Raw genomic sequence first — 21,217 nt, 5'->3', positions numbered from 1 at the left:
GCTACGTCTGAGCAGGGGAATACAACCCTTACATTTAGTTGATTACCCAGTCCCCTAGGGTGACAAAGTACTTTCTCAGAGGTCAAAAGCCAGCACATGGTTCCTGTCAGCACCTAGAGAACATTAGTATTCTGTTCTGAATTAGCTTGTTTACACTTTCAGTCCATGGCGTCAGGACTGTAGTCAAAACACAGATAAGCTTTTAAATTTGACTTCCAAATTAATCTTCACCTTGCAGTCTCACCTGGGATACAACTAGTTCAGTTATAATCCACTGACCAGTGCCACAGCATGTGGCCTGGAATTAACACATTACAAATGCATGACATTTCAATTAAAATGAGCTATAAAACACCAAGCGTTATTACCACAAATATGATCAATTACATGTGTAAATAGACTAACATTACTATTTTTGCTGCATTGCCCCACAGTCCAGTGTTCAGAGCTACAGTGATCCATAAGCATGCACTCGTGACAAGTTCTTTCTCTTAGGAAGTCAAACTAAGGCCTAGACCAGAATGAGCACCGAGTAAATGTAATAAGGCCGGCAGATGAACAGATGACCATTTGTTCTGGAAACACTCATTGAGCTGAGGGTTAAACCAGGTTGATAATGCAGCAGTGTTTAAGGGGACCACTTTATTACCCTCATCTTCTCAATTCAACATGAAAGCTGAAAATATTAACTTCTGGAATTAGTTAAAAACCCTTTTTTTTTATACATTCTACAATATGATCAATGGAAACTTACTAGAATGTTAAGATACGGTACAATACAGTATATAATAAAATACACAAATCTCAAACTGTGGTTTTATTTATATTCATTTCAGATATGATATACATCTACATTTAATAAAACAATAGTTTTATGCGAGGCACAATCACATATGATGGAGTCATATTTCTAGACAAAAAAACAAAAACAGGGAACAGGAATGCATTTTGCAAGGTAATGTTGCCATGCAGTTTGTGACGAGTTTCAGGCTCAAAAGAAAAATAAATATACTTTGGGAGTGTAAGTAGATCCCTTTCTAGCCAGGGCTTAATATTGGCACCAAACAATCAAAATAATGTTAGTATATAAACTCAATTTATCAAATGCCGATAAAAAGGGTTGTTCCACGAAATGAGTGCCTTTTGCCTACCTTCAATATTTGAAGTAGAAATAGTGCACCAATATTGCATTTTAAGCCTGTTGTTTTCAATAATGTCCCCTACAATATAGACTACATGGAGAATTCAGATGAACACAAAAAGACTTGCCCTAAGCGCCAAAATCCAGCATTTTGACAAGTCCCATTGTGAACCCTCTGACTGAGGAAGATTAACCCACCTAACCTCAAAATGTCTTCAAGTTTTCACCATCATTAGTTTGAAAGGAAAAACAAATAAAACTGTCCCTCATTTTAAGATCAACCCTGTTACCTGAACTCTTTAATAATGGTGAAACTAGTCCTAATTTTTTTTTTTTTTTTTAAATATCCAAAGTAACATTGGAACATCTAATAGTCAAATCAGTGTATAAGCAGGTGAGCTGGTTCTACTCTTTTGGCCATTTCCTGGTGTTTTGCTGTGGAAAACAGAGTGGGTTAAGCAGAACACGTCAACCCTGTTAACTATACCGGCTACAAATGTTAACTATTTGTGAAGTTTGCATTCGATTGCCGCTCCCTGTTGCACACAACCTTCCATTCCCTGTCACATGGGAATTTATGGAATATTTATGATGAAAATTGTCAACCCTGTTACGGTCAACCTTGTTACTTTATATGGCACTTAGTCATTTAAAATGTTTTTTTTTTACCTTAAAATGAGAACTTGTTTTTCATTAAATTGAACATATGTTCTTTATGACAGAATGTAAAAATTGGGTGAAACTAAGTTTGTCCCACCAAGTTACACATCTCAAAAGGCACCGAATTAGTGGAATGACCCAAAAACAACCTTTGTAGCAAACGATGCGTCATTTCACCTGATAACTCGTCAAAAGTGAACTAATGTCAATGATTAAAATGCTGACATTATAAATCAGCTGGCAAAAAACTAAAAAAAGTGTCTCATTTTAGGCTTCATTAAGGAAATGTTGTACCTTTCCCTTAGTTCTGCTCCCTCGTTGAGCTCCACTGAAAGCAGGACGGTGCAAAAGGAAAAGCATCTGGTTATGTGTTCCTCACCCTGGGCATGGAATGGAATGAGGGCTCATGGCAAGCAAGGTGCAAATACAAGAAGCCCAAACCATAGTGGGTAAACCAGGCTTTCACATGTTATTTAGTTCCATTAGAGTCTGGTCCAGCATCTGGTGCATATCAAGGTTCTCCTCTTTAGCATGTGCCAGTTTCTCTGTTAGACACCAAATAAAACAAAATATTAAAATCCAAGCTACCATCACACAACATGCAAAAGAAGTATATCGTACGGTTAGGTCTACATAATTAGCTAACAAATGCAAGACACTTTCAGTTTTAGAGAAAAACTAAAATGCTGTGACTATGCTATGGCAGTAAACATGCAGGAAATAAACATTTTTACAGCATAGCCTTCCCCATGCTCTAAACATGGACAATTAACAATACTGTATATACTACCTGGTTCTATGTCAGAGTATACAGTAAATATACAGATTAGAGATAATCCCAGATGTATACATTTGTACAGTCCCAGTCAAAAGTTCACACCTACTCAATGGAGGGTTTTTCTTTTTACAATTTTCTACATTGTAGAATAATGAAGACATTAAAACTATTAAATAACATGGAATCATGTAGTAACCAAAAAAAAGTGTAAAACAATATCTAAATATATGTAATATTTGAGATTCTTCAAAGTAGCCATCCTTTGCCTACTCGGCATTCTGTCAACCAGTTTCATGAGATTGTCACGTGAAATCCATTTCAATTATCATGCGTGCCTTGTTAAAAAGTTCATTTGTAGAACTTCTTTCCTTGATGCATTTTAGCCAAGCAGTTGTGTTGTGACAAGGTAGGGGTGGTATACAGAAGATCGTCTTTTACCAAATGGGGCTAAATCCATTTTATGGCAAGAACCGCTCAAATAATCAAAAAGAAACAGTCCATCATTACTTTAAGACCTGAAGGTCAGTCAATTGTGAAAATTAATCACTTAAAAGTTATTACAGTGCAGTTGCAAAAACCAACAAGTGTTATGATGAAATTGGCTCTCATGAGGACTGCCACAGGAAAGGAAGTTACCTCTGCTGCAGAGGATTAGTTCATTAGTTACCAGCCCAAATAAATGCTTCAGAGTTCATCTCAACATCAACTGTTCAGAGGAGACTGCGTGAAATCAGGCCTTCATGGTCAAATTACTGCAAAGAAACCACTACTAAAAGGACACCAATAAGAAGAAGAGACTTGCTTGGGCCAAGAAACACAATGGACAAAGCAATGGACATTAGACTGGTGGAAATCGGTCCTCCAAATTGGAGATTTTTGGTTGCAACCACTGTGTCTTTGTAAGACGCAGAGTAGGTGAACGGAGGATCACCGCATCGGTGGTTCCCACCGTGAAGCATGGAGGAGGAAGTGTTATGGTGTGGGGGTGCTTTGCTGGTGACACTGATTTATTTAGAATTCAAGGCACACAACCATCATGGCTACCACAGCATTCTGCAGCGATATGCCATCCCATCTGGTTTGCACTTAGTGGAACTATGATTTGTTTTTCAACAAGACAATGACCCAACAGAACTCCAGGCTGTGTAAGTGCTATTAGACGAAGGAGAGTGATGGAGTGCTGCATCAGATGACCTGGTGTCCACAGTCCCCCGACCTCAACCCAATTGAGATGGTTTGGGATGAGTTGGACCGCAGAGTGAAGGAAACACAGCCAACAAGTGCTCAGCATATGTGGGAACTCCTTCAAGACTGTTGGAAAAGCATTCCTCATTAAGCTGGTTTAGAGAATGCAAAGAGTGTGCAAAGCTGTCAAGGTAAAGGGTGGCTACTTTGAAGAATATTAAGTATATTTTTGGTTACTACATGATTACATACATGTTATTTCATAGTTGAGTCTTCACTATTATTCTACAATGTAGAAAATACAAAAAATAAAAAACCCTTGAATGAGTAGGTGTCCAAACTTTTGACTGGTACTGTATGCTGCTAGCTTGTTACTCCAGCAGTAACACTTAACTCCAGAATTATTAGCATCACATACACACTTGCAATACTGTACATAAATAAGCTCATTACTTAAATAGATGAAACATTCACACTATGTTTAGTCCTCATTCAAGGCCACTCTTAGTTCATTAGAGAGAAGGCGGTTTTTCTCAAGTTGCTGGTAGAGGTGATCTTGGCAGTCAGAAAGCAGGTAGGAGAGAGAAAGAAGAGGAAATCAGTGCAGTACCAGACTAGAGAGCTCAAGAGAAAGCTTCATGTGGGATCACTTCGCACCTGATTATACATTACCTCGTTTGAAAATTATATAGTATATAGAAGGTCTACTCTCCACAGAACAGTGGAGCAGTAACAGCAGAAGTGATGGGTAGAATGCCTCTGAACTTTGTGAATGGAGATTTGAACATTTCTCTTGGGTGGATAATTGAGCAAACAAGTAATAAATTGCCAGACACTTGTCTAGTGGGCTCTACGCACTGCCTAAATATACCTTCCAGAACCAGAAGGCATGTACGGATCCTGCTTAAAGTCTTACAGGTGCATCTAAGGCAGTATAAAAGTTTAAATTCCAGACTTGTATGTAGGACCACTACATATTGCAAATTACAGACGTCATGTCATCAACATTGCAATGGTCAATCATACTTGCCATCCTTTTTTCAACTCACTTATTTCAAACACTCAGAGGCAGACAATCTTAGACACTGTCCTTCTCTTTACTCTACCTGTTCAATAGCAACCCAACATGTGCCACCTGTCGATCAAACCATTACATTAACTATATTGTACTAAGCCAAATTACACTCACCTAAGCAGCTACATTTGTTTTAACAACATGTGTAATGCCATGATGCGCCTAAAAACCTAGACCTTCAATAAGTCTATAAGAACCATTATTCCCTTAAGGCTAGACCCAATAAATGAGGGAAAGTTGAATAAGGGCTACAAGTGTGCAGTAGGCCTACTTGCAAGAAATGTTCAGTACAGTGCACTAAATGCATCTTGCCCCTCAAAATGAATGAACCTTTTAATGTCCATTGCTGTTGATTTGCCAACCAAATCATTAGATGTACTGTCAACTGAAAGTGTAAGAATGTTAGCACCCTAACATTTGTTTAGTTCTGTTCTGGAGAGTTCTGTCATAATATCCAGGTCTGTGCACAAACAATTAGAGCTTCTACTTTTAAAAATCTACCTTTCCAGAAACAAGTGTCATCGTTGCCACTTGTTATAGATCCCCCTCAGCCCCCAACAGTGCAATGGACAACATATGTGAATTGATCGCCCCCCATCCATCTTCAGAGTTCGTACTGTTAGGTGACCTAAACCGGGATATGCTTAACACCCCGGCCATCCTACAATCTAAGCTAGATACCCTCAATCTCACACAAACTATCAAGGAACCTACCAGGTACAACCCTAAATCCATAACCATGGGCACACTCTTAGATATCATCCTGACCAACTTGTCCTCTAAATACACCTCTGTCTTCAACCAGGACCTCAGCGATCATTGCCTGCATCCGTGGTCAAATGACCACCCCTCATCACTGTCAAACACTCCCTAAAACACTTCAGTGAGCAGGCCTTTCTAATCGACCTGGCCCGGGTATTCTGGAAGGATATTGACCTCATCCCATCAGGAGAGGATGCCTGGTTACTCGTCAAAAGTGCTATCCTCTCCATCTTAAATAAGCATGCCCCATTCAAAACATGTAGAACCAGGAACAGATATAGCCCTTGGTTCATCCCAGACTTGACTGCCCTTGACCAGCACAAAAACATCCTGTGGCGTTCTGCATTAGCATCGAATAGCCCCCGCGATATGCAACTTTTCAGGGAAGTCAGGAATCAATATACTCATTTCGGAAAGACGAGGCTAGCTTTTTCAGACAGGAATTTGCTTCCAGTAGCACTAATTCTGAAAAGTTTTGGGATACTTAAGTCCATGGAGAATAAGAGCACCTACCAGATGCCCACTGCACTGAAGATAGGAGACGCTTACCACCGATAAATCTACGATAATACATCATTTCAATAAGCATTTTTCCACGGCTGGCCATGCTTTCCACCTGGCTACCCCTACCAACATCTCAGCACCCCCTGCAGCAACTTGCCCCCCGCTTCTCCTTCACCCAAATACAGACAGCTGATGTTATGAAAGAACTGCAAAATCTGGATCCCTACAAATCAGCTGGGCTAGACAATCTGGACCCTCTATAAAATTAAACTCAGAAATTGTTGCAACCCTATTACTAGCCTGTTCAACCTCTCGTATCGTCTGAAATCCTAAAAGATTGGAAAACTGCCACGGTCACCCCCTTTTCAAAAGGGGGTGACACTAGACCCAAACTGTTATAGACCTATATCCATCCTGCCCTGCCTTTCTAAAGTCTTCGAAGACCAAGTTGTTGACCAGACTTGTTTATACTGTATTATTGACTGTATGTTTGTTTTACTCCATGTGTAACTCTGTGTCGTTGTGTGTCGAAATGCTTTGCTTTATCTTGGCCAGGTCGCAATTGTAAATGAGAACTTGTTCTCAACCTGCCTACCTGGTTGCCTACCTGGTTAAGGTGAAATAAAATAAATAAAAAGTTAACAGATCACCGATATCCCACCATACCTTCTCCACTATGCAATCTGGTTTCCAAGCTGGTCATGGGTACACCTCAGCCACGCTCAAGGTCCTAAGTGATATCATAACCGCCATTGATAAAAGACAATACTATGCAGCTGTCTTCATCGACCTGGCTTTCGACTGTCAATCACCGCATTCTTATCGGCAGATTCAATAGCCTTGGCTTCTCAAATGACTGCCTTGCCTAGTTCACCAACTACTTCTCAGATAAGAGCTCAATGTGTCAAATCGGAGGGCCTGTTGTCCGGACCTCTGGCAGTCTATGGGGGTGCCATAGGGTGCAATTCTCGGGCCGAGTCTTTTCTCTGTATGTATGTACAGTAGGGAGAACAAGTATTTGATAACATGCAAAATCGGCAGTGTTTCCTACTTATAAATCATGTAGAGGTCTGTAATGTTTATCATAGGTACACATCAACTGTGAGAGACAGAATCTAAAACAAAAATCACACTATGATTTATAAGAAATTCATTTGCAAGACATAAGTATTTGATCACCTACCAACCAGTAAGAATTCCATCTCTCACAGACCTGCTAGTCTTTCTTTAAGAAGCCCTCCTGTTCTCCACTCATTACCTGTATTAACGGCAACTGTTTGAACTCGTTACCTGTATAAAAGACACCTGTCAACACACTCAATCAAACAGACTCCAACCTCTCCACAATGGCCAAGACCAGAGAGCTGTGTAAGGACATCAGGGATAAAATTGTAAACCTGCACAAGGCTGGGATGGGCAACAGGACAATAGGCAAACAGCTTGGTGAGAAGACAACTGTTGGCGCAATTATTAGAAAATGGAAGAAGTTCAAGATGACGGTCAATCACCCTCGGTCTGGGGCTCCATGCAAGATCTCACCTCATGGGGCATCAATGATCATGAGGAAGGTGAGGGATCAGCCCAGAACTACACGGCAGGACCTGGTCAACGGCCTGAAGAGAGCTGGGACCAGTCTCAAAGAAAACCATTAGTAACACACTACGCCGTCATGGATTAAAATCCTGCAGCGCACACAAGATCTCCCTGCTCAAGCCAGCGCATGTCCAGGCCCGTCTGAAGTTTGCCAATGACCATCTGGATGATCCAGAGGAGGAATGGGAGAAGGTCAATGTGTCTGATGAGACCAACATTTTTTTTAAATTAGCTTTTTGGTCTAAACTCCACTTGCCGTGTTTGGAGTTAGAAGGATGAGTACAACCCCATCCCAACAGTGAAGCATGGAGATGGAAACATCATTCTTTGGAGATGCTTTTCTGCAAAGGGGACAGGACGACTGCACCGTATTGAGGGGAGGATGGATGGGGTCATGTATCGCGAGACCTTGGCCAACAACCTCCTTCCCTCAGTAAGAGCATTGAAGATGGGTCGTGGCTGGGTCTTCCAGCATGACAACGACCTGAAAAACACACAGCCAGGGCAACTAAGGAGTGGCTACGTAAGAAGCATCTCAAGGTCCTGGAGTGGCCTAGTCAGTCTCCAGACCTGAAGCCAATGGAAAATAAGAACATCTTTGGAGGGAGCTGAAGGTCCGTATTGCCCAGCGACAGCCCCAAAACCTGAAGAAGGTCTGTATGGCAGAGTGGGCCAAAATCCCTGCTGCAGTGTGTGCAAACCGTGCCAAGAACTACAGGAAACACATGATCTCTTTAATTGCAAACAAAGGTTTCTGTACCAAATATTAAAGTTCTGCTTTTCTGATGTATCAAATACTTATGTCATGCAATACAATGCATATGAATTAGTTAATCATAATGCGATTTTCTGGATTTTTGTTTTAGATTCCATCTCTCACAGTTGGAAGTGTACCTATGATAAAAAATTACAGACCTCTACATGCTTTGGAAGTAGGAAAACCTGCAAAATCGGCAGTGTATCAAATACTTGTTCTCCCCACTGTATGTAAAAATGATGTCGCTCTGGCTGCTGGTGTTTCTCTGATCCACCTCTACGCAGACGACACCATTCTGTATACATCTTGCCCTTCTTTGGACACTGTGCTAACAACCCTCCAAATGAGCTTCAACTCCATTCAACTCTCCTTCCATGGCCTCCAACTGCTTTTAAACGCTAGTAAAACTAAGTGCATGCTCTTCAACAGATCGCTGCCAGCACCCTCCCACCCGACTAGCATCACTACTCTGGACGGTTCTGACCTAGAATGTGGACAACTACAAATACCTAGGTGTCTGGTTAGACTGTAAACTCTCCTTAAGCATCTCCAATCCAAAATTAAAATCAGCTTCCTATTTTGCAACAATGCATCCTTCACTCATGCCGCCAAACATACCCTCGCTAAACTGACTATCCTACCGATACTTGACTATGGTGATCTCATTTACAAAATAGCCCCCCCAACACTCTACTCAGCAAACTGGATGTAGTCTATCACAGTGCCATCCGTTTTGGCACCAAAGCCCCATATACTACCCACCACTGCGACCTGTATGCTCTCGGTTGCTGGCACTCACTACATATCCGTTGCCAAACCCACTGGCTCCAGGTCATCTATAAGTCGTTGCTAGGTAAAGCCCCGCCATCTCAGCTCACTGGTCACCATAGCAACACCCACCCGTAGCACACGCTCCAGCAGGTATATTGCACTGGTCATCCCAAAAGTCAACACTTCCTTTAGTCACCTTTCCTTCCAGTTCTCTGCTGCCAATGACTGGAATAAAATTGCAAAAATCTCTGAAACTGGAGTCTTATATCTCCCTCTAACTTTAAGCATCAGCTGTCAGAGCAGCTTACCAATCACTGTACACAGCCAATCTGTAAATAGCATACCTCAGCCCCATATTATTACTTACCCTCTTGCACCCCAGTATCTCTACTTGAATATCATCTGCACAATCACTCCAGTATTAATGCCAAATTGTAATTATTTTTCCTCTATATGGCCTATTTATTGCCTACCTCCCTACATTTGCACACACTGTAAATAGATTTTTCTATTGTGTTATTGACTAACGTTTGTTTATGTGCAACTCTGTTTTTGTCACACTGCTTTGCTTTCTTGCCCAGGTCACAGTTGTAAATGAGAACTTGTCGTCAACTGGCCTACCTGGTTAAATAAAATAAATTATGATTTTCTGAGATATAAAAACAAGGAAAACTTGACTAACATCAAGGCATCCTAGTTGTATTAGAGCGCTTGAGATAACAGAAACTTCCTTTTATGTAAGCTTCTATTTTACCACAACACAAAGATTCTGTTGGAAGAGTGACACGTTTAGCAACACACCAGCGCTATTGGAGCCACAGCAGTCTAGAGCCACAATGCCCCACTGAGGAATACAGAAAACGTATGGCAACTACTCAACCACCTCAAAACACAAAAGGTTGGACCAAACTTCTCTGATCACATGAAGACCTTTCCGTGGAGTCATGAGAAGAGTCACTTGAATAAACCACTCTGTCATACAGATTTGGATTGACAAAGTCTGCATTTGCTCAGATGCCAAAAGGGACACCGGACAAAAACCCACCTTCCAAAAGCAACCAGATTGTACAGTTCACCCTCAACTGTGGTTATCACAGAACAAAAAGGAACTTCAAGGGGGCCTTTCTGCCATACAGAAGTAGACACAAGTGAGCTACACTTGAAAAGGTGCAGAAAAGAAACAAAGCACATTGTGTTTCTCAATGTAAGACACAGTAGAAGGCTCACATTGAAATACAAAGAGTTGTATTGCATTTCAATAGACACCTCACATGCATTAAAGGGTTGACAAAATATACTGAATATTTTGAAATTAAGACTTTAATTTTGTTGGTTGAACAATGTACATTTCAAATACTCACCAAAAAAATTAAGAGGATGTAAAAAGTAATACAATATGGTCAAAATGAAAGTCCAAATCAGTAAACAAAGAACCTCCATGCTGTGTTCTGTTCATACAAAACAAGTCTCTAGGCTCACGCACTGTACTGCTAAAATGGTTACTGACTATCATGGCGAGAATGTCCTCACAACCACACGCAAGTTAGTGTGAGAGGAAACCACTGACTGAGCTTAAACACTTACCACATAATTGGCCGTACTTACAGACAATATACAACCACCCTTAAGCCTATCCCTTGACTATGACCTTAAGACTACCTTGTGTATAAAAATGAAATAGCTGCTTTCTAACAGTAACCACTTTATTTTGTATGAACACAAAACAACAGACTGATGGAGAACATCAGACAGAACAGAAGGGTGTGATGGCTGGACAATGGGGAGGTGAGGTGCAAGGAGGCGACAGAGGCACAAGCAGGCAGCACAGTTGAAGAATTACATGGAAGTCATGTCATTGAGGGTGTGGTCCAGCTCCTCGCTGATGGCCTTGTGCTTCAGTTTCTGGGCATACAACTCATCTATTGGGACGTGGACCAAGTGCACCAAAAAGGGAGGAGGAGGGGGCAGAAATGGAGGGGTGCGTGGGAAGGGGGGGGGTGAAGGGTGTCCAAGTCATCAACAAGACCCCAGAGGGAGGGGGAGAGAGATGGACAGAGTGGAAAAGGAAAACATGTTATACCAGAAGAGGATAGAACAGAAATCTGAATGAGGCCATGACAAATTCTTCAGCATCATCAAGAAATAGTGATGTTATTAGTGTATGTTACTGGAGCTGGCCCTTGAACATCTCATGTCAGAGATTCCATTACCATATGGCTGGTTCCTCAGCCCTACTAATTACTATGACAGCCTCATGAGACATTCTTTAATCAGATGGATGATTAACAGGAATCAGCAGCTGTAGGGCCACATTTCCCTTACCATGACTAATAGCCCGTTCTCATTGAGCAGATGCAATGCAACTTCATTGTTGCAGATACAGGCAAAAGCAACCCAATCTATGAACAATCTTAAATATAGAGTGACAAGGAAGACCAGTCAAATGTCCAACTACCAATGTAATTGCCACTCAGCTGTAACCCAAAAGTAGATTGACTCAATAAGGGGTACGCGATGCTCAAAAGACACTGATAATAACAGAAATGAGAGGTAGCAAAGATTAGATTGCAAAAAAAGGGAAGAGGATTTCCTCCTCTAGAAGAGATTTGAAAAGTAGACACTCACCGAATGGCCATGAATGAGACCAACTGACACTATATAATGTAGGCCTACTCCAAACAGATCAAAGTACAGTTTTGAAATGAACTGCAAAAACGTAATACCTTCCAAGTCGTCAATGGTCTTCTCAAGCTTGGTTACTGATCTCTCAGCGAACTCAGCACGTGTCTCAGCCTGTGGTAGACAGAAAGGTTCTTAAGAATCAGTAGGTCTTTAAAGTTCACACAGTGAGTGATACTGTGATAGTTTAGCCCTACAGCACCTACAGCACTGAAATAGCCTGGCCTCTGGCCAAAGTCTGTAGATAAGGGGGGGGTTGTGAAACTTGCCTCCTTCAGCTTGTCAGTGAGGACCTTCATCTCCTCCTCATACTTGTCCTCCTTATGTGAGTACTGTGGACCAAAAGAGTCATGCATTTACCCACAGATAACTGCTACACCCCCACCAGTCTACAGAGACAGATACATGGTCTAAAAACACTCACTTTACATGTTATACAAAACAAAGACTTTACATCTAATGACAATTTATCATAATACAGTTCTACCATGATACAATAGGTTTATATTCAATTGACAGAAAACAACACTGGAAGGTCCATTTGCCTTACATCTGCAGAAAGTACAAAGTTAGACTAATCTTAGACCAAGGCAATTTGTATGCCAGATACTGTATCCATTGAACAAAGTGTTGCTGTAAATGGTTCTTTAGGTTCCTTCCATCCATTCATTCATTCTCCAGCATGGCTCTGGAGAAGCTGTTATGGACAGCATGCCTGAACACAGCAGCAGACTACCTACCTTCTCAGACTGGGCCTCCAGTGACTTCAGGTTGTTGGTCACAGTTTTCAACTCTTCTTCAAGCTCAGAGCATTTGCTGGTGTTAGAAGGGAGAAGGTGCAGAGGGTCCAGAGAAAAGTGTGCCGAAATAGAGGGGGATATTGAGACACCAATGAGAAATGGAAGCAGGAAGGAAAGAGGGAGACCAGGAAAGAGGAGAAGAAATAAAACAAAATGAATACGAACTAGCGGAACTACAGGAAGGAGACCAAAGTACCTCAACACAGCAGGAACGTGACAATATTTACAGAGGTGGAGAGTAGACTACAAAGAAACTTTCATAAATGCCTTTTAGCATGCAGATTTGGTCAGATTAAGACTACTGGCTAGTACTGCATGTGAAAGATGTTATTCTTGCACAGTCCCTGCCAGGTTAGAGGTGTAAAAGGTCCTAGTTTTAGGATATCCCGAGCGTAAGCCCAAACAAAGGAAAATATAGCAAAGCAGAGCAAGGTGCAAAGAGTAAAGAGGCGTCATTCAGCAGAGGGAATGAACGTGACAAGAGGAAGTAGTACAAAAGTCTAAAAAAGATAGGTCTAACAGAATACATTGTTAGTCTGCAGTACCTTTGCTTCAGAAGCTGTAAGTGATTTTAAGCTTTGTTCCAAAACTCTTAGCTCGTCCTCCGATCTTCGAATCCGTCTGTTAGTGGATGTGGCGAACGAAACGGCCATTCAAAACATGGAACACATGCAAATTAATAGTACATGCAACAACGAGCGTGAGCAACATGTTGAAAATAAACACTAAACTTTGAGCCAGGTGTGGTGTTAAAGTAGAATGTTAAATAACTCCAGCCATGCATGTTAATTAAGTGCAGCGTTACTGTTAGGGGCATTAGATCTTACCCTTCTGAAAGTTCAGCGCGCTCCTCTGTACGCTCCAGATCACTCTCAATGATGACCAGCTTACGGGCAACCTTTACGCACAGAACACCAAGGAGTTACACTCTATAGACAAAAAGTCTGTGTATATATACACACACACACAATACATCTGTGTACTGTACATATACCCTATATGAATTGGGGTATGTCAGGGTAGAGATGACTAAATCACCATGTTTGCTTTACAAAGTGGACTCAATCATACGTGTGTGTGCCATTATGTTATTGTAGGTTAAAGGAAGGGCGTGGGGAGGCTGGGCTGCAGAGACAGCTGGACAGCAGCCAACAACTGCAGTAGCTGAGAGACTCGCCTCCTCGTATTTGCGGTCAGCCTCCTCGGCGATGTGCTTGGCCTCCTTCAGCTGGATCTCCTGCAGCTCCATCTTCTCCTCATCCTTGGAGGCTCTGTTCTCAATGACCTTCATGCCTCTGAGCAGGGAAGGGAGAGACAGGCAGTAGACATTAGAAAGAGTCCCATCCCTAGGCTCATAGCAGCACTGCGCAGTAACTCAATGACTCAGATCAATAGTTTGAGTCCAAGACTAAACTTGGGTGGGCAGTGTACGCCCAGTGCACATCCAGACTGGCTGGCTGCTTGTGAATCTTTAATATGCCCTTTCAATGTCAATGCCTGGCAGCTTTCTTACGGGACTGATGGGGAAAATACTGCACTGCTGTAGCACTGGGGATGACAGGGCAGGCCTAGCCCACACAGGGTCTGACCTACAGTCTCAATAGAGTTCAGGCACTGGGCTGTGCAGCACAGAGGGGCTGTTTATACACCAAACAAAGGAATGGAAACAGAGCCTCGCGTCACGGCCCATTTATTCAGGACCTCAGTCTCGACAAACAGCTTGTTTGTGTTGAAATTGGTCAGTAGCACCGCCAGTCATGACTTAGGCTAAAGCTGCCCTTAGTCTAAAGGCCCTAACAACTCCAAATACAGTAAGGAGCAAGGGAAACAGTCTACTCTACAGTCTAACTCCCTGTCCTCAATAAGTGCACACCTCTCAGACTCATCAGCTGCCTTCTCAGCCTCCTCCAGCTTGGTCAGGGCAGTTGTCAGACGCTCCTGAGCACGATCCAACTCCTCCTCAACCAGCTGGATACGTCTGTTAAGGGAAGCGACATCAGCCTCAGCCTAGGAGAGAAGAACTTGTCAACCTGCATCTTGGGGCAAAATGTATTAAGACAGACAAACATACGCAGTACTCTCAAGGACACACAAACAAATATCAACATTAATAACACTGGTGACTTTTTCACTAGTGTCTTGTGTGTTTTAGAAGTGAGCGGTCTGGGTAATTACTATTTAAGTGGTGCTTTCTGCATCCGTCAACCTAACGGCAGTGGCATCTGTTGGGGAGAGAAGAGGGCCTTCCCAGAAGGATTCCCCTGTGCTGTGCTGCACACCACACACTGTGTGTAATGAGAACAATGCTCCTGGCTGGCACAGGCTGAATACCTAGCCTCATTATGAGACCCCAGAGGGGACATTAACAAGGAGCCTGCTGCAGTCATTGTGTGCCACAGAGGTTTACACTGCCAAAGGCCACACACACACACACACCACTGAAGGAGTCCCCAGTGGACCAAAACTGAAGATTCGATTAAGTTCAGCTTTCATGTCACAAAATGGCTACTCTATCTTTGTTATTTGACTGGTGACCTGTTGTGGTGTGACTTACTATCAAGTTTTTCCCCTTAATGTTCTAATTAGATTACCTTCAGTACTATTAAGTTATGTAACATCGCACTATTTTTTTTTTTTTACAAGACATTTGATACAGAGGAAGTGAAATTCAGCTACAATGCTACAGGTATGCTTTTATATGTGGTAATAAAATGGAACATTTGATAGCAGAAACAATGGCTAGGGACAGCCGCTCCTCTATCCTTTTTTTTGTTTCTATACGCACTAAAAGGCTACTTATTTTAAATCTTAAAAACACTTTCTGTATGGAAACCAAAAGACAACCATATCTGACCTTGGTTTATGAGTATGTGCAGTGGCATTACCCAGTCTTTACACCTGATTAACCACTCAAGAGGCCTGATCACATACCAAGACTTGTAAGAGTGGTGTGCAGGATCAAAGTCCATTTCATGTTGTGAATGGAGATATAGAAACTAGCCAGTGAAATTAAGATAAATATCAGTTCATCTAGTGGCTTTTCAAACCCCACCCCAAAGCCACAAGTGTTTCCTTTAAATAAACTACCTATAACCGAGTCATATAAGTGACCATGTTGATGCGGGCAATTAACCCTCCAAATGGAAAATGCATTATAGGCTGCATTTCCTGTTTCTATAGGCCAGAGTCTGGCCCCCTGTTCTTTAGAACATGTCACAACTCTTTGTCCTTATAACAGAAACCTTGTTTCAAACATAACTGACAGTATTAACAGTCTGTCATTGGTGTTCCTCAGCTCTGTTGCAGCATTTATTTTGAAGTTCCTTCCTGCTTAATTAAGTGAAAGAGTTTCAAAAAGAGTTGAGTAAACTTAGTGCTGCAATTGTGTTAAAGAGAATAATTTACTCAAATGTAATCTTGAGGTAACAATATATACTAAAGTGTGTGCAATAAGTAGCCTAGCATAGGAAATGAACATATTGGGGGTGATGCAGTACCAAGAAACAATGTAGGCCTAACAATGCTGCAAGAACTGCTTGTGGCAACAGTTACATCATGTCCATCAATTAAGATACAAATATTCACGGGGTACAAAATAAGCATGATTACAAAGTATAATTTAAATCCATCAAAAGGCCTGAAGTCCTCTACCGCCACAGTTGAACACTATTTATACTTGAGGAAATCATCAAATTGGTCTCAAACGCGTAATCTGTCAAGAGTTGGCATATTGTCAGCAATGAGCATGACACATTTAGTTTGCTAGCTACCAAACACCACAACGGGATGTCGGAGAAATTCCGCTATGTCAGTGTGCTGCGTGCATCACCATGCATTTGTACAGCCTGTGCAACTCCATCGGACATTAAACATTGCAAAATTAATATATCATTGTTGCACTTGATACATATTTTGAAGCAATTTTACAGCTTTGCAGTTATTTTATGACATGCTTACTGATTCTCTGGCTTTCCTCTCCAAACCCAATTCTCTCTGCAGTCTTTCAGTTCTTTCTTCGGCACCGTCAGCCTGCTGTTGCAAGGTTTTTATTTTCCGTTTAACCGCTTCCAATGATGTTATACCTGCCATTATGTCAATTTGCTAAGATAACTACGTTTTTAAGACTTTCCTTGGAATGGACATTGAGCACAACGACGCCCTGGACTGTACGAGGATGGCTGCCCGCGATACTCGAGTCGTCTGTGAGGACGCACAGAGCAATAACTGAACATTACACCGGAAGTAACCATATTTTCATAGCCAAGTCCATGGCTACAACAAACGAAAATATATTGACACGTATACAAACAAATATTGATGTCGTTGTTTTCGTAATATAATAATGGTTAAACAACATTTGGTCACAATAAAAAGTGTATATGTGGTAGACATACAGTAATGATAAGGGCACGCCTTGTTATCATAAGCGTTCCTCAGGTAGGCTACCGTGCACTGGCATATAGCACCATCTGCTGCTATTATCTATAAAGTACACATGGGACTGAAAAGATTTTCAGACTGTAGTTCCTAAATAGCCCCAAGAGGAGGCCCTCTATATGCATTTGTAGAATCTTACTCAAGGAGTTCAACAAGTGGTCCTGATCTATTTTCCTTCATTTGCAGTGATATGAAAACATAAGATAGATGAAGCACGATAGCGAATGTCTTCCATTAATTGACTTTCACCAGTTTTTCAACTATATTATATTGGGGCGAAAGGTAGCCTAGTGGTTAGAGCGTTGGACTAGATCGAATCTGTCGTTCTGCCCTGAACAAGGCAGTTCCTAGGGCGTAATTGAAAATACGATTTCCATCAACGCAGATAACGGAAAGGAGATGCGCATAGGAAGTTCCTTCAGTCGACTGAGATGTAGGCTACCCTATGGACACTTTCAATAAATGAAAATCAGTTGTCAACGTTTCATTTGATAACCTCTTCATTTGTTGATTATTGCTGTTTTTTTGTTGTTGTTAATCTTTACTTAGATTATCATGCCATACAACTCCAGCCTATGCATTTGATCATTTTCTTCTGCTCCTGGATGCAGCTCCTTGTGTCACGCATGAATCTACATGCACACATATTCGGCATAGTTTCCCATTTTATGTAGTATTTCCCCAATTAAAAATGTCGATGCATGAAGCCAAACTAAACTCTCGGTAGCCTATGGGTTTAACTAAACTGACCTAAAAACATGAATTATAGGAACAAAAAATGACATGTTCAGAGGAAAATCGAATTTACTGTAGTCTGTTGCAAGAACAGCCCAACGAAGTCATTTCAGTCTAACTTGACCATTGACCATATAAAGCAGTGAGCTATATTTATCCCTGCGCTGCTCTGTGTTCGCTCTCTGCTTGGAAACGGCACATTTAACTAATTCAGTTTCCACTCATAAATGTCCCCTCTTAAGGAGCTGTAGAGGAGAACTTGATTTACTGTCTTACATTGATGTAGCATATAGCATGGGGGTATCATATGTAGGCCATCTCAAATGTGGAGACATTCAAACACAAGAAAACTGAAACACTTTTGTTTTTAAAGTTGATATGACTTAGGTGACTTGTGATCGTTGACAGACAAACAAACATCAACAAAATATATAAAATGACAGTTCAACAATATCTGGCACTATATCATGATCGTTTATGTGATTAAAATATTATGCATATAGCATAATAGGTTACTTTCCAGTTGGCCCATAGACATATAGGGCTGGACATTACCTACATTTGGTAATCTGAGAATGGACTTTAAACAAAATAATGAGACAGAATAAAGGCCTCTCACGTTACACTGTCATTTTACAAGTTTTACAATTTGATCTGTGAGACAGAAAAGACGTGGGAAGCAGTGTGCAGGAATTGTGATTTTGTGCCCTTTACTTACATCAGTGGCTTTCTTCTCAGCCAGCTCAAGTTTCTCCTGTGCATCCTTAAGAGACTCAGAGTACTTGTCCAACTCATCCTCTGTTCCCTTCAGCTTCTTCTGCAGAGCTATCACGTCATCCTCGAGCTGAGGTGTGTTTTAGTGCGGATAGTTTCACAGGGGTAATCAGCGTGAAACAGAGGGCGTGAGCGCACACAAGGTACAAGAGCGCAGACGGACAGCGAAAGGGAGAGAGAATAGAGAAGTTAGGGAAAATCATGCGAGCAACACAAAATACCTTGGTGGCCACCTCCTCGGCGCTCAGCAATTTTTCCTCGGCGGCTTGGAATTCATCAAGCACTTTATCTCTCTCATCTTCGGTGATCCGCAATTTCTTTTCCAACTCACTTATTTCATCCTCTAACTACACATGTACAAAGGACAACATTTTATTTAGTTGAATATAACATCTGAAACAAGTGATAATCATATTGCAATTATTCTGAAAGTATAGGCTACATGTTTCTCAATAGCCTATCCATATTCCCCACAACAGCAATATTCACCATTACAGTAATGTTTCTATTATCACGTCACGAATTAGCCTACCAGTTGTGAAAAGTTATTGGTATATATACTCCTCAGATCCTCGGATCATTCAAAATACTCCTTATTTTGAATGATCCGTAAAAGTGATACATCCACATTGTAGAGGTGGTCCATATTAAGAGACAGTGGCGCACAGAGCCACCGGTATTCGGGTGCTTTTTCTAGGATCATTTCGATTTTCCAAATAAAATGCCGACCTGTTTGCTCTTGTCCTCTGCTGCCTTCTTGTCTCCCTCGGCTCCCTCAGCTCTGTCCAAGGCATTCTCCTTGTCGAGCTTAAGCATCTGCATCTTCTTCTTGATGGCATCCATGGCTGCTTATTTTGCTGCTTGGCTCCACCAAATGTTCCAAAGGAGAGCCGAGGAAGGAGACTGAGCGTCTGTGCCTTACTGAACCTTGGTGGGAGTGCAAGGTCTTTCTGACTGTGCCCTGTCAAATAAGTACTTTCAGGGGGGAATTCCTTTGGACATCCAATACTTTTTGGAGACGGCATCTCGGGGTGCCTTCCCCATGTCCTATCTTTTTTTTATGGATCTGCTCCGGTGATTCGCTGCTCTCAGACATTTGACCATTGATATGACTATATAAGGATTTGATGGGGAGGAAAGCACAGCCCCCTCAAAACGTAGGTTCAGTTTTCTAAAGTGCTGCTGTTTGGGCAGGACACAATCCCGAGAAGATGGAGAGGAACTGTGAGAAAAATGTGCATTTACCCTTATGGAGTTGACACATTATTACACAGTTGCATCAGTGTATTTTAGAAACTGCTTAGAAACAGCATGTTAGCTGTGGACCATACAGTACAGTATGTAAAATGTATTGAGATTTGTCCAATCTGAGCTGATTTCAAATCTTGTTTAATGTTTTTTTTTTTGTCATTTTGTCCCAGGATACTGGACCATATACAACTGTGCCAGTGCCCAGTGCTACTCATGGAGCTGTCTGCAGGGCTTACATCAACTTCTTTCCATCAGCATTTGTGTTGATATTGTCCTACTGTGAGGTGTTGTATTAGCTCAGGTCAAGTGTACAGTCAGTGAAGAGGTACTGCTGGTGAAAAACTCAGGTCAACCAGCCCCTCGAGGCATTGTTCACAATCTGAGAAGAGCCAGATAATGTATCAAGTAGCCTCCCTGCTAACTCTTTAAGCCAGACAGACTCCATGGGATACCCAAGTGAGATGGTATTTCAACAGCCCACCTGCTCCCTTTGACAGTCTACAGTAGCTGTGTAGTTCTCATGTTAGAGAACTGTCACTGCTGTTTAGACTGTTCAAGATGGATATATGAATAGTAATCATAAAAAACTATCTACAGGGAAAGGCTTACTGTGGGCTCCCAAGTGGCACAGGAGTCTAATGCACTGCATCTCAGTGCTAGTGGTGTTATTACAGACCCTGGTTTGATTCCAGGTTGTATCACAGCCGGCTGTGATTGGGAGTCCCATAGAGCGGCACACAATCACCCCAGCGTCGTTAGGGTTTGGCTGGGGTAGGCCGTCATTGTAAATAAGAGTTTGTTCTTAACTGACTTGCCTAGTTAAATGAAAACTTTAAATGCCCCTACAGTACATGACAGGTTTTTTTTAGCAAATGTTTAAGTTGGGAAATTAGAAAAATATGAATAATTAAATGAATTGATCTGTTTGACAATCCCTCATATTATCCACAGCATTGAAGGCTAACCATAACTGAACAGATACAAATTTGCCATAATTGACCAAAAGTAGAGCCATTTGTGAAGCACCTGAACAGTCAAAGTTGATATTGGGAAAACAAAATCAAAGTCCATTAAGTAGGTCTAATCACTAATTGTGATTAGTGTGCAAATGTACTGTATTTCTTATCATAATGTACAAAGCCAGACAAAAAGCTTAAAGAAGCATAGGCCTTTCTTGAGTCTCTCTTTTTCCTCACCAAGATTCTTCTGAGGATATTTTTAAGATTGTCTTCTCCTTCCATCACCTGCCTAGGTTTGTAAAGTTCAACTACGTCGCTACGCCAATTGTTCAGGCCAAACCCTGTGAGATAAACCT

General features: G+C 41.6%; 1 protein-coding gene across 15 annotated transcripts; it reads right to left on the bottom strand.

Moving 5' to 3' along the window:
- Positions 1-804: 804 nt before the first annotated feature.
- Positions 805-19,607, bottom strand: LOC112252396 (tropomyosin alpha-1 chain). Of its 15 annotated transcripts, XM_042323167.1 has the most exons (10): positions 19,381-19,606; positions 18,873-18,998; positions 18,596-18,721; positions 14,579-14,712; positions 13,883-14,000; positions 13,533-13,603; positions 12,646-12,721; positions 12,175-12,237; positions 11,950-12,019; positions 805-2,346 (listed from the first exon to the last, which is right to left on the bottom strand). In XM_042323167.1, the coding sequence occupies exons 1-10, from the start codon at positions 19,492-19,494 to the stop codon at positions 2,264-2,266; spliced, it is 981 nt and encodes a 326-aa protein (XP_042179101.1). In that variant the 5' UTR covers positions 19,495-19,606; the 3' UTR covers positions 805-2,263. The 15 variants fall into 15 exon arrangements, with proteins under 15 accessions (XP_042179101.1, XP_024279348.1, XP_024279344.1 ...); XM_024423580.2 differs by lacking the exons at positions 12,646-12,721; positions 18,873-18,998 and adding an exon at positions 13,251-13,326; XM_024423576.2 differs by lacking the exon at positions 18,873-18,998.
- Positions 19,608-21,217: the final 1,610 nt, after the last annotated feature.

The sequence above is a fragment of the Oncorhynchus tshawytscha genome, linkage group LG06 (assembly GCF_018296145.1).
Source record: "Oncorhynchus tshawytscha isolate Ot180627B linkage group LG06, Otsh_v2.0, whole genome shotgun sequence".
NCBI classification, from domain to species: domain Eukaryota; kingdom Metazoa; phylum Chordata; class Actinopteri; order Salmoniformes; family Salmonidae; genus Oncorhynchus; species Oncorhynchus tshawytscha.
Note: the sequence above shows the minus strand (reverse complement) of the source record. Positions and strands in the feature narration are given on the sequence as shown.

Bases quoted from the DNA above. Each gene is read 5' to 3' on its own strand.
- LOC112252396 (XM_042323167.1), bottom strand. From the start codon at position 19,494: ATGGATGCCATCAAGAAGAAGATGCAGATGCTTAAGCTCGACAAGGAG. The intron at 18,722-18,872 runs GTATTTTGTGTT...AACACACCTCAG, and splicing joins CCGAGGAGGTGGCCACCAAG to CTCGAGGATGACGTGATAGC. The intron at 2,347-11,949 runs GTATTACGTTTT...GGTGTCTAACAG, and splicing joins GACCATTGACGACTTGGAAG to AGAAACTGGCACATGCTAAA.